The following is a 14,171-nucleotide window of genomic DNA, read 5'->3' as shown; positions in this document are numbered from 1 at the left end:
CCATTTTTCTTCCATCCACTTCATGTTCTAAAGAACCTTCATAACAGCCTCCTGCAGCCCACCGAGGATGTGCAATCATTTACTCATAGTACATACTTTTGCTTCCATTCCCACTTCTACTCTTTTCTACTTAATTTGTGCCTTATAAATCCACTTTCAACATCTTTTACTTAACCTCCCTCTTTTAACTTCAAAGGTCAGTCTTCTCTAATCAACCAGATGCTCTTTATACAGTCTTCAACTCCTTTTAGCTCATTAGCAGCATCCTTCTTTCCCCATTGACCTGATTTCATCCCACCTTCAAAAGGCTTCCCTTGTATCCTAACCATGAGCACAATTGTCATGTCACCTCAACTTTCCAGCTTCTTTTTGCATAAGAAAACCTCTTCATAACCTCCAAATAATTTGCGGACCCCACACAATGATAGTCTACAGAAATAAATAAAATAAAATTAAATACGGGTCCCCACGCCAGAGGTCTTAAGCCTACAGGTTGGAGACCACAGCTAGAGTCAACATCTGCTATTTTTGTGGAAGCCAATCGCCATTTCCTCCATCGTGTTTTAGCCTCCCTATCTCACTCCCCAGGCTTCTCCTTCCTTGGCTTCTGTGTTGGAAATAACGCGATTCCATAGAATCAAAATGAATGGTTTAATTTACATAAGTAATTCATGTGGATATTAATGAATAGAATGATAATGGCTGCTTGCGAGATAATAACACTTATCATTCCTCGGACAGAAACAGCAGCCAGTTGTTTTCAAACTGCTTTTTTTTTTTCTTTCTTTAAAGCATTTCATATATAAAGGTCAGAGGATTCTGAACAAACTACACGTGGAGATCGTTAACATGTACTTTGGGCTGCAACACTCGTGTTCATTAGTTTAATTGATACTGTTACGTGTCCTGTGTATCTGCTCCAGTATATTAGTATCTTGCCCAACAACTACTTTTACAACCATTGCATTTAATAATTATTTAAAAAATGCTGATGATTCAGTGTTGACAGTTTCTATCGGATGTAGAACGCGTCCCTTGAGTTGTAATCCTTTTAAGAGCTTTACACCAATACCATTTTGCTATTCCAAATTGGACCCAGTCCGGACTGCCAGTTGTCCCAAAAATGAAGACTGTTCTTGCAAGTGTGCCACGAATAAGCTGTATATTTTTGGATACTGCACAAAATGTTTTTTTATCCTCTGTTTTTATTTACACAATTACGATGGGCTCATTTACCACGGAGGCCTGGTGAGTGCAAAATTTCACCTCTACTCGCACGGCTTTATATATTTTTAGCAATATCACACGATTGTGTTTTCTATATTTTGTGTTTCCCGCATGTTCTATACTCCCATTCGGTCCACATCTATCACTTTGTGTACTTGAGGAAGATCATTTGGGGATCGCTGTAGAAGTAGTAGGGGACTTCTATATTGGTGTACACGGTCACATGGAGTGTGGTTTTGTTTTTCTGTTTTCTTTCTGAAATCAGGACTGACTTTCTATTAAATAAAAAGTACCAGGTAGCCCATTTTCAGGCTGTCGCTCAGTGTTGCGTAGGTGGCCTGCTTTTACATTGATGACCCATCAACCAAAAGGCTTGATGAATTCTGAGAAACACAAGTAATTCTCTAGCTGGGTTCCAGGAAAAGACACGGATGTCATTATCCATAGCATCCCACAACAAATAAAACACAGTTTCCATATACATTTTATATAATCCTTCCAATGCATCATACTCATCTTATTTTACACAGCATTAGTTTTATTTCTCCTTGTAAGTTTATGTCCATTTCTAGCTATTACATCGTCTGAATCAATTTACCCCTTAGCTTATGTCATTATTCCGCAGCTATAATTGCCCTTCCAATCTCCCAACCTCAATGCCCTGATTAACAGGATATATGTATTATTTTTATTATTTTGCACTCAATTTACTCCAATCTTAAATTCTGCCAGGAGGCAGGGCCCGTAGATGTCATGTTGTAGAAACGTGGCTTGTTTCTGTGCATCCATCACATTTCTCAAGCCCTGATATAAACTACCATACTTATTATGAAATATCAATTTTATAAGAAAATATCCATTTGTTTAATTTGGTTAGGCAACGGATCCAACGCTTATTCCAGTTATCAGAAGGGAAAAGTATAGGGTGTGCGAGATAACCTGCAAATCACATGTCCTAGTTTGGCGAGATATTTTCTTAGCTTGATCATTCCTGTAATTGGAATAAATCACTCTGGAAGAACATTATGGCTGTTTTAGGCGCTTGCATAACAAGCTGAGCCCTGTTGCATAAACTGATTATACAATAATTAGCCGTCACCGATGGCTGGCATCTTGGATAATTCCAGTTGTATTGTTTCACTTTAACAACTCGGATTTAACTCGGTGCATTTTCATCAAGTATTAAAACTTTAGACATGTAAGCCCCCGTCTGACAGCCAAGCACGAGAAAGGCTTAGCAAAGACGGAACGCGTAATCAAGTAGCACGGGAGTCTGTGTTCGCACTTTAATTGTGTCAAATCTGGTTTTTTATTCTGCATTTTGTTAACATATGTTTTGGTGTTGCTACTTTCTGACTCTGTTGGGTTTTAGACAAACCTCATCATTTCTGTATTCATTTAAGTATTGGTGACATTAACCCTTTCTTCGAGGAGCTGTTTGCTGAGAGCAGTAGTTAGGGTTAATTTAAAAGAAAAAAAGTCAAGATGATAAACTGCCCGGCTACTAAAGCCCAAACATATTTAATCTGCCTCCCCGTTCCAGAGATTTTGGACGCTGGCCAGCCCTAGCAAATAAACCTAAGTGGAAACTTTCACAGTCATAGTTCCGAGAACTGACAGTGAACTGTGCCTGAACATTTTACTCTCCTCCATCCCCGAATCATACTGTAGGGGTGGATTGAACGGAGATATCCCAATGAGATTGTTAACCCTGCTGTTGCCAGAATGTCCCCTGTCGGCTGTGACATGTGCCTCTGAAGCTAGGTGGCTTTAACCACCGCCTTTGGTGCCCTGATCTCTGAATATACCTTTAGCAATAACTCCGGCCTGAGAAGCCTTCTTGTAAGTAAAGCAACACCTAATAGAGGGATCTACAAAACTAAAGCCTGGCCAGATTATATATAATGGTTTAGAAACCTCTACGTGTAACACAGAGCACCTGTAACACTCACAAACCCGACATTTTTTTTTTTCTGTAGTAGGTCGATGAAAAATGTTGCTTTGCATTTCTATGTATTTGCTTTGTCTTCATTCCAATGGGAGAAGAAAGTCCTCTGGTGTGATCCTTGGCCTGCTCTCAAAGGAGCATTTTCTGTGCGGAGCGGAAAATGCTTTCTGGAATCCAAAAGCGAGCACGTCGCAATTTAAAATGATAATAAATGATGGTGTTTCTGTACAGAAAAAGGGTTCTATAGGACATACATTAAATATGTGGAACCACAGTGAAGAGGATTGCTCCGATGTTACACTGGCAACCTTGCTATGTTTTGACTTTTGAGTCACTAGTGTTTAATTAAACAAGGTCACCCGTTTATCAGACGCTGGCTGATCATCTGGAAGCAGGTACCCCACTCATTTCGACTTCCCGAAGCAGTAATGTTTAATGCACCGGTGGAATTCATCATCATTCCCCTTTAAGTACCTTGGGTTTTAGTGCAAAGTTCTTCATTGTTCCTTTAAATTTTTTTTATAACACTACAGATTTCTGTCTTTCCTCGTGCAAAGAGAGCTCAAGGGAATCAATCACTTACACAGAGTTTAACAGTGGTGTAGAGCAAGGAAAAAAAGCTGACTAAATTGGAAGCAAGCCTAGGAAGGGGGGAAAAAAGGTGAAAAATGGTTTACGATATCTTGGCTGTGTCCCCTCCGTGACATCAGAACGCAACATCATCTGCAGACTTGCTATTTTCCATAGCCAGAATGCTAAAGCGCAAGAGGAAAAGCCAACAGATCTTAACCCCCCTCCACGCATACAGAGCTTTCTCCAAAAAGCAATAAAATAAATGGGTTCTTCAGATACTCTGAGCTCTGTTTTAATGACTGATGTGTATATTGTTCTTGCATATAATCCAGTGGTGGAGCTACCATTAGAGCAATGCACCTGGGACCCCAGAAACGAGTGCTAGGGGTATACAGAGGATGAGTGGATCTTTTGTTTCTCACTTGTGAATTCTGAAGGAAGAGCAGTAAATCTTAAATTCTATTGATGCAGGGGTACAAAAATAACACAGCAGCAAATGGGAGAGAGGCAGATCGTGGTAGCCAAAATATGAACAGAATTATGAGCAAGAGTGTTATGTGCATCAGCAGTATAGGGAGATAATTCACAAGCAATGCTACTACCTATAATCAACTATGGATATCATTGAGATCAATGTGGTGGCAAGCCTTAGGTAATTTAGATTAGTTGGCAGTCCTATACCATTATTTGTCAGTAATTCAGGATGTAAAACGGTGATTTGCGGCTGTAGTTCATTCAACAAGCTTTGTGTAGTAGAATGTAGTGATGATGCTTGGTTAGATGCACTAGTTTGTGAAAGAAATGGGAATCTTGGCTTTGTGCAGTTCCATACTTCTAAGTCCCAAGCAGATGCCAAGATCTCATTTTCAATGAGACCCCATTAAAAGTTACATGCCAGACTTCAGAGCCATATAATCGCAACAGATGATGAAATCGGTTACACCAAATAATACCTTGTGTTCTACCTTGTGAGATTGGTTAATCTCTTTTTTTACAGTAATTACAGTTTAATAAAATCTTTAAAAACAAACCTGATGACCTACCATTGATCCAATTCTGTGCCCCGGGTGACCGGTGCAGTAACATCAGGTCTCCCCATCAAACCAACGATTGCAGTTATTTCCAATGGGGAAGAAACCCTACCTTTGTATCGTGACAGGTTGTGGAACATAGAAAACATAACAATACCTTCACCCGCCATTAGCTTGTAACTCTGGACCCAGCAGTAAGCAAAAGGTGGCCCAAAGATTGCCAGATTGTCAAGTACTGGTCAGTGTCTTCTTGAGAACATCATGTCAGCCAATGACCATTATATGGGAAACAACATGTATCCTTTTTTTGAAGCGGCACTGGAGATGAGCGTTGTTTCTTTTCCAATAAATACAAGACCCTTTCTCTGTTGTGTAGCTGCCGCAATAATGTTAAGATATTGTTCCATGCTTTTCTTCTACAAGGACTCTTCAGGTCCTCCCACCATCAACAATATCACTGGGAATGGAATCAGGGATAGGCAGTCTCTGACCTTCCAGATGCTGTGGACTACAACTCTAGTGAATCTCAGTCAATCACATTCTAATCTAGAACAGCTGGAAGGCCAGAAGGTTGCCTGTTCCTGGATGGGATACTTGCTGTGTTATTTGGACTGTTGCTGCTTCAGAGCCTAAAAATATTGCACTGCGCAGTGGATGTACTCAGGCAGTTAACATATCTGCATTGTAACAAGATCAGCCTTGTTTTACTTCTCACTCCAAGTGTTTTGGATGCTGAGACAAAGAAGCAATTCAGATGAAACATGAACTTGAATAATCATTTTGTAGAACTGGAAGGAAGCAGCAGGAAAAAAGTCACAGAACATTCTGTAACACTAAAGATCTGTAGACAAACACTATTCCTGCGCGTTTATATAGATGCTGGAATATTTTCTTTAGTATTTTATGAGCTGTTTGTCTAAAGCAGACATGAGAAATCCATGGCCCCCGGTATCTTCTGGCGCTGACCTCACACTAACCAGTTGCCACATATGCCCTGAATCTTCAGCACAACCACTGACTCTTTCTTATGTGTGGACTCGTTTAGTTGGATTGAAACCATTGCAAATGATGTCAGGATCGCGGGGGGATTGAATGAGGAATGCAAAATGTAAACTTTGTTTTTATGTTGTTTATTTGATTGTATATCACAGAAGCAATTACAATATAGCATTCAGTATAGTGATACCGACCATAATGCCTTCCACAAGCCGGATAGCTGTTAATCAGATGCCATATTATGTGATATGTCCTGTGCTGTCCACTATGATGAAATGTTTAAGGCATTAATTAATTTACACAAGGAAATGAGAATTATTTTGTTAAACATACGTTTTATTCATTTTATGATTCGCTGGGTAAATGAACCATTCATGATCTATTCTCTGCAACAAGCCATTATCACGGTGAGCTCGAGATTTGGATATGGAGGCAACATTGCATGGACCAGTTAATTACTAGAATACTGAAGTAACAAGCTTATAAGTTGATGCCGTTAAGATAATAAATAGAACAGGGAATTGTGAATACATGGAGAGTCTATCTCTTAGAGGGTTACTTTCCCAAATCTGATATACACTAAAAGAAAATTATATATTCTTGTTGGCCTAAGCCTACGGTGGCAGGTAGAGTCCCCTTTTCTCCAATAGCAAGCGCAGACATCCCTGTACTGTAATTGGGCTCACTAGAGAGGTTTTTGTAGCCCAATGGGCCCTGTAACCGGCCCATTTACACAGAGGAGGATTGTGATTTTGTAGGATCTCTTCTGGGCTGGAGCGGTTGGATATAACGATATGTTCCGACAGTTTCTCCAAGAAAGATGAACCGCTCTATAATATATTGCGCTCTATGTAATGGTGTCCAGTGATGTATTGAAAAACCACCATGTTTATACCTTGGTTATGACACCCCTCTGGTTGTAACCGATTAGTTCTGACAGCGCCTTTGTTAGAGAAGGAAACGTGGGATTTCAGAACACAAAACTGACTTTTTGGCACCTTTAGCCACATATCTCCACTACTGTAATGCAAAATACCTTATTTTTAAAACAAATACACTGGTTGACAAACTAAAAAGTATCCGTTTCTTTCATAATTCCCGACTTGTTCCCTTTAAATAGAACAGTGCTCTTCAGCAAAGCGAGGTGAATTTGGCTCAATGACTACGAAGCTGATCAGTGTAAACATCGGTGGAATTAACAGCTCTGCCACTTCATTATACTTTGACCTGCTCCATGTTCCTTTCCCTCGCAAGTGTTAATCAATATTTGTTTTCCACAGCGTTTCTACAAAAAAGCAGCAGCATTTGTGCTGCGCGCGGTTGCAAAGCACTCGGCTAAGTTAGCCCAGTCAATAGTGGATTGTGGGGCGGTGGATGCGCTGGTGAAATGCCTCGAAGACTTTGACCCGGGTGTGAAGGAGGCCGCGGTCTGGGCTCTTGGCTATATTGCAAGACACAATGCAGGTATGTTTCCATAAAGTGAGCAAAGGCAAAAGCTCAATTCAAATAAAACGCCTTCATTTTATGTACTTCTGTTACCTTTTCTTTGTCTCTGTACTCATTTTGCACCTTGTGTGCTAGTAGTCTAGTCCCATTGAGTAATGAATTTAAAGTAACAGTTACATGTTTTACATTTCGACACATTGCTATAACTATGTTACTATGTTGGGCCTGATCTTTAAATAAAATAAAAAAATTAAGCGCCTTAGAATGCCACTGGATTTATCTGGTTGCATCTTTAAAGTAAACTATGGCAGACAGAAGGGTGCATAGTAGCATTGATGACTGGCTTTCCCATGAGAAGCAGCGCCAGTCATATTTCATCACCATCGATAGACATCAAGGACATGCCAGCTTTGTTTGCCCCCTGATAAATACGCTGGGCCCGGGGGCATCAAATCCCGTTTCTGTGGCCTCCTCTTAAAGTGCTGCGTCTCCTTCTGTCCAGCTTTCCTCTGCCCCCATGGACTATGGCAGGGGCGTCCAACCTGCGGCCCTCCAGCTGCTGCAGGACTACATCTCCCATCCTCCTCAGCCCCTTAGCGGAAAGAGCATTATGGGAGATGTAGTCCTGCAGCAGCTGGAGGGCCGCAGGTTGGACACCCCTGGACTATGGACTCCCAGTGAATGCAATCAAAATTCTCAGCATGAAAATGTAGAATTTGTGTATATTAAGTGTAAGCACTGCACAAATGGTGCATTATAAGCAACAGTTTACGATGGCCGCAATTGTTACATGCAACAAGGACATTAGAATGCGTTAAAGTGCCAGTGCAGAAAGATGGAAGTCCATTGGCGTTGCACATTTGATGGTTTTTCTGGGTAGATGGTTTACATGGTTATGAACTTTACAAGAAACAGAGGGATTATGATTAATCTCATTTGTTCTGTAGCATAGTTAGAAACACCTGCTCTGTATAGTCAGTCTTGGGTATTTATGGTAATCTGTGGCTTTCCAGAATTGCTCTACTATGGTTCAAAGGTCATAGAATATGATTATATCCTTGTGTGATAGAGCGTTCTAGAAACCTCCTGGGGTTCTACACCTATGTGAACTGACTACACCTAGTTGAAGGGCTGGCCGGGGGCCAGCTTAGACAGCATCGGCTGAACCGCTGTTTAATATAAAACAGGGGTGGAGGAATCTTCCACTGCAAGAAGGCAGAAGAAAATATGAAACCTGTACCAATAGTCATACCATTTATCGCGCAGAGCAGTAAAAGTGGAGCGGGCACCATTGCATCCAATGGATTTCTGATGTCTCCACTTTGCTGTAGAATGTTAAATGTACCAGAATGATTTGTATATTAAACAATTGTCACCTTTATTTGATAAGATTTATTTCTGCTATTCTATATTAGCTATATTAGCCAGAACCAGTATTCATTTCTCTTTATAATGGAAAATTGGGGGGTCTATTCACTACAGTCCAAGTTGGCAGTATGGTCTTCTCGATACTTGCTAGGTTTTCTCAACAGCTGACCTGGTGGATAGAGTTATATGGAAAGTCTGTACAGAACTCCACGTGCATCTAGACAGTCTATGACATTGGCTCCCCTTAGTTTAGCTGGAGAGGGAAATAGTAGTGGAAATCATTTCCTATTGCCCGCTAAACAGGATGCCTCAATTGGATTTTCTGTGGTATGTCCCTCATTTTAATTACCGTCTTTTTTGTTCAGGACACAATTGGCTCCATCTGCACCCAATAAAGCTTTCTTTGGGATTGCACCATTTAATTATGCTTCAAAACATAATCTTATTATATCGGTGAAATCCAAGCAAATGGATACAAACTTGGCATGCACAATACCCCATCAACCCGGTTTACTTGTCTACCAGGGTTTATACGACCCTTATATAAACTCGTTTTCCTCTGCTTCCGCAGACAAGTCATTGGGAGTTATTTGGAAATAGTCATTTAAGGGCAAAGTGTTCTGCTGTCCTTTCCGTTGGCCTCTTTTACAACCTTTGCACTAGAAACACGTTTTAATATATAAACCCCCACTATTTTGGAAGCATTATGCGAATATATATCAAGGATTGCATAATCAAAAAGGAAAAAGCCTAAAACAAAAACTATGTATGGATGTATATTTTTATTTTACAGTTTGCAGCATAATAAAGGAGATGTATAATAAGTACAATAGTCACAAATACTTCAGGAAAAGAGGTCCCATCCCATAGAGCTTACATATTAAACGAATGGAAAGTATAAATGTATTAACCGCACGCAAAACACATATTTTATCTTTACTAATAAGGAAAATTAAGGAAAAAGCCCCAATCTATTTAAAAACCATTGTAGCGACTGAATGTCTTTGCTTTGGTTCATGCTGCACGTCTCAGTGGGAGACGAGAGAAATACAATATCCAATGTACATAAAATTAGATTAACTCCCTGGTGCTAAAATGCCGAATAGTTCAAACCCCAGGCCTGTTATTTTGGGCGATCCCTTCGCATTCATTCCCTGCTCGCGTTTTATTGTGAACAGCTTCTCTTTGCTTGTTAATCCAACACCACATAGCATACAAGTAAATAAATGCATACGATTTGCCGCAGGTCAGTTTCTACAGCATTCTATACAGAATATCCATGTATTGTGTTTTGGGTACTAAACGTGGTAAAGTAACTTTTCTCCAAACTCTGAAATGATTTTTTTTGGTTTATCATCTAAACCTGTAAAGTTTACAGAGTGACATTTAAAATTATTATTATTTTAGTTTTAAATTTGATTTATTTTGTACTAAATCTAACAGCCGCCTCTTGCCATGCTCTGTGTTGTGTTTCTGCGTGAAGAAGTGCTTGCATTTGCGTTGTGATTGCACGTCAGCCTGTTCAGTAAGATACATTTCCCTTTTAATTGCAAACGCAGCCTGAATCGTAGCTAAATATTCTTTCGCTCCGTATAATAGTAAGATGTCTCACGTGGCAGATGCACAAATATACTTCAGAACCGGATAGGAGCGGTAACCACTCTTTCGAAGACTCACTCACATCTTGTGGCTAAAACTTTGCTGTTTGGGTTTCTGGCAATATTATTTAATGTTATTGGCCATTTATTTTGGCTAGTTACAAAGCAAACAATACTTTGGATCATCCACATTTACACCGCCACCCTTTTAAAAGCCACCTGATATTAGTTTAGGGTCTTTATTATCTTTATTTGTGAGATGTTTGCACTCGCTTGTATAATTATCACGGCGTGACGGCTTTGGCTAGAATGTAAGTAGCCACTTTAACAGAGAAACATAGATAAAGAGACATTTGGCCAGTCAACCAGTTTTTCTGTCTACCGTAAGACTTTGAACCTTATTTGCTCCTTCATCTAGTCTTATATTCAGGATACCCTTATGGATGCCCCAAGCATGTTTAAACTCCCTCACTGTAGTAACCTCTACCACTTCTACTGCATGACTGTTCCACCTATCCACCACCTCTTCAGATTCACTTTACATTTGTTCTAGCATTTCTCCTGTGAAACATGTGTTTAACTGGGATGGAATACATTCATAGATCACTCTGAAACGGCGTGAAAAGACTGGTGTGTGTGCGCAACCCGAAAATAACCAGCTTACTAGCAGTGGCTCTAGCTTGGGAGGTTTCCTAAACTCTAAAGCAACTAAGTATTGTATACAAAATAAACATGGAACAATGTGGCCTGTCTGGGAGTTCTAGCAGCCTAGGAATTAGCAAGAGGAACATCAGAGGTTAAGGATACTGTCGTCACAAGTGCATGATAGGCGCAATATGTGCGTGGGGCGTCATGGCATATAGAAACGGAACCACCAGCCGGTATAAATACTGTTATTGCAGATACCATCATGTCTGTGACAGTTACATTTGTCGGGGATTTTGAGCAAAGACCTGAAAAATATCTATTTATAGGATGCACTTGATTTCGTTTTGTGCTTTTTTTTTTTTTTTTTTTGGCAGTTGTGTACATAACCCCCCATTAAACGAGTCCCAGTTATAAAAAAAAAATTACCATGACACACTAATAAACATGTTATTTATTTATACTTATTAATAATTATTATTAATAATATTATTAATTATTAATAATAATAGTAATTTATTTATATAGCACCAACCATTTCATTCAAGGGGAATGATGAGACTAGAACTGACAGACCAAAGACGAAACGACACATTACACAAGCTTACGATTAGTAATAACGTTATAGCCATTAATGCTTACAGTATAATGTGTTTCTTACCCCTGCATCACTGAAAGGGTTAATGCTGTCATCCTTTTTGTTTGGTTGAAAAGCCCCAAGGACTCCAGCTCAGTCCTTGCACGCTGCAGGCCACCCAGATTTGTTAAAGATTTTTCTATTAACATTACATATGATTCCGTTTGTGCGTTATTATTATTATTATATTATTATTATAATTCTCTGTGCTGTGATTATAAAGATTTAATTCCTGACTTTCAGGTGTAACTCATCTTCACCCAAAGTAATGCAGCAGTGCGCTGTGTACAATGTATAAAGAGTGTAGCAACATTAATGTATCATTTATTTTCATTATGCAAAGTAACACAGGAAAAAAATAAATAAAATAAAATAAAATATATATATATATACACACACAGACACACTGCCGTTCAAAAGTTTGGGGTCGCTTAGCGGTTTTCATGGAAAACGAGGATATTTCTAGCTGTAAAATTTTCTAGCCATCAATTAGCCTTTTAAACTTAAACTTGGGCTTCCAAATACAACTTTCCTTTGGAACACAGGAGTGATGGGAGTGATAAAGGGCCTCTGTACGCCTATGAAGATATTCCATTAAAAATAAGTGGTTTCCAGCTATTATAGTAATTTACAGCATTAACCCTGTCTCAGCTGTATTTCTGATCCATTTCATGTTGTTTTATTTATATATATATATATATATATATATATATATATATATATATATTATAAATTCTGTATTATTTTTAATGTTGTAATAATTCTTTATATATATCTTTGGCTGGATAGGATATAGGGCTGAAGCTTTGCTGAATAATAGCACGCTCGGACACATGGCCCAATGTGGCTAAATTAGTGGATTTCAGTAACATTTGAATAATCTGACCTATATGTTAAAAGAACACAATACCACACAATACGTGTGACAAACAACCTATCATTAAAATTCTTTGTGGTTCCCTCATTGACTCCAATTACTGCACCTTTGGGATTATGAAACCCGATAATGAATTTTCACTGAGGCCCTGCGGCTATTTCTAAAAATATCTTGTAATCTGGGCAAAAAGTGTCAGTGTCTACTTGATTTAAAATAGCTAGATTACACAGGATTTTTCTCTCATTTATGTAATAAATCGTAACTGTGTATACTGACAACATGACGGTATGGATGTATATAATTATCATGACCCCTCCTAGGCGCCTATTGTCGCATAAACAAACTCAAGCATTTCTTCATGGCCGCCGTCCCCGTTCCCTTTATTCATTTGCCTGCCTCTGAACTTTTTCCAGCTTGGTAATGCCTTTTGGGGAATAGCCGTGACATCTTGTTTGCCTCTGTTTACAAACTGCTTTCTATGTGTCAAAACACTGTAATCGGAGACCATGTACTCTTTCCTGTACGCCGACTAAACCGCCTTAATACAAACAAGTTGGAACGGCGGGCTGCTTTGAGCTGAATAAACCCTTGCGATAGGAAGCATAAACATAATTTAAAATAATCTAAAGACCTTCATATTATTGGAGTAGAATTTGCTCACTTTTTTAAGGGTTAATTTAGGACATGTTACTATTGATCATCCCCTTTTGTCTTATTCGTGTATCCGTGGTTTTTACGTAAATACAAAAAATTGGCAAAGTACCTAGAAAAAGTGGACCGATATTCTCAAGGGGTTTTTTTTTATTATTTAAAAGAAAAAAAAATTATCATCACATTCATTCTGTACATTATTTATTTAAATAGAAAATTGCCTGGAAATGAAAGCTTATTGTTTATCTGGTTTTTATAAAATCCATTGTGAACAATGTAACCATAATTAACAATATATATATATAATATGTGCATATATGTATACCTTTTTTAGTTAGTCTAGTTTTTTTTTTCTTTTAAGTCTAAAAACATTAAAATCTTTCTGCCTTTCTTAAGGTTCATATTCAGTTTATTACCCGCATAGTACATTTTGAACCGCTATAGTGAATTCTAAAATAATCTTAATATTGCTCCCAGACAGGGATTATGTATTTTATTTGTAAAATACAAAATTTCCTGTAATGTAATTTTTCTTTGCATATTCATATATTTTTTTTTTTTTTTAGATAATGTTTTACCTTAAAAAATAGTTTGTTCTGAAGAGCTCCACGTTCCTTGTAATAATACATGAAGGTGTTTCAAAGAAATGAATTATTTCTATGAACTATTTATATGTATTAATGCACACAATTTACACGGTTAGTGCGCACATGTATGTAAATGAAATGACACCTCTTTGTACATTGTACATCTTCGACTGAATACGGATATTTGGACTTTTCGTAAGTGGAACGATGAGCCCCTTGTCTGATTTTTCTCCTTGGTAAAAGAGTAGTTATCGTGCCGTTTAGTTATCGGTGCATAAAATGCCAGCCTATTGGAGGCTACAAAACAGCCCGGGCTTAAACAACCGACATCTGCTTAGTTCGTTCCCAATAGATTCAGCCTAATCTACGTCAAATGCCTGCATGTTAAGAGGGCTGCGGCTATTGACCGGAGTTCCTTTCAGCCAAGGGCTCGTCCGCCTGGCTTTCAGGGACCGGGAGGGCTGATTTGAAATGCAGATATCCAGACACAGAAGTCCACTCTGCCCTCTTTTCTTTTGCTGTATCTGTCATGGTGACAAATGGCTTGCACAAGGGTCAGTCACCCGTACTTACTTAATCACCTCTCG

General features: G+C 38.8%; 1 protein-coding gene across 1 annotated transcript in view; it reads left to right on the top strand.

The window, feature by feature from the left end:
- Positions 1–14,171, top strand: part of SPAG6 (sperm associated antigen 6) — a 55,987-nt gene that overhangs the window by 16,912 nt on the left and 24,904 nt on the right. The window contains exon 4 of the mRNA XM_053467621.1: positions 7,056–7,239. Within this exon, the coding sequence (XP_053323596.1) occupies positions 7,056–7,239 (184 nt within the window). The remainder of the gene's footprint in view (positions 1–7,055; positions 7,240–14,171) is intronic.

The sequence above is a fragment of the Spea bombifrons genome, chromosome 5 (genome assembly GCF_027358695.1).
Source record: "Spea bombifrons isolate aSpeBom1 chromosome 5, aSpeBom1.2.pri, whole genome shotgun sequence".
NCBI classification, from domain to species: domain Eukaryota; kingdom Metazoa; phylum Chordata; class Amphibia; order Anura; family Pelobatidae; genus Spea; species Spea bombifrons.
This window is presented reverse-complemented; position numbering and strand designations above follow the sequence as displayed.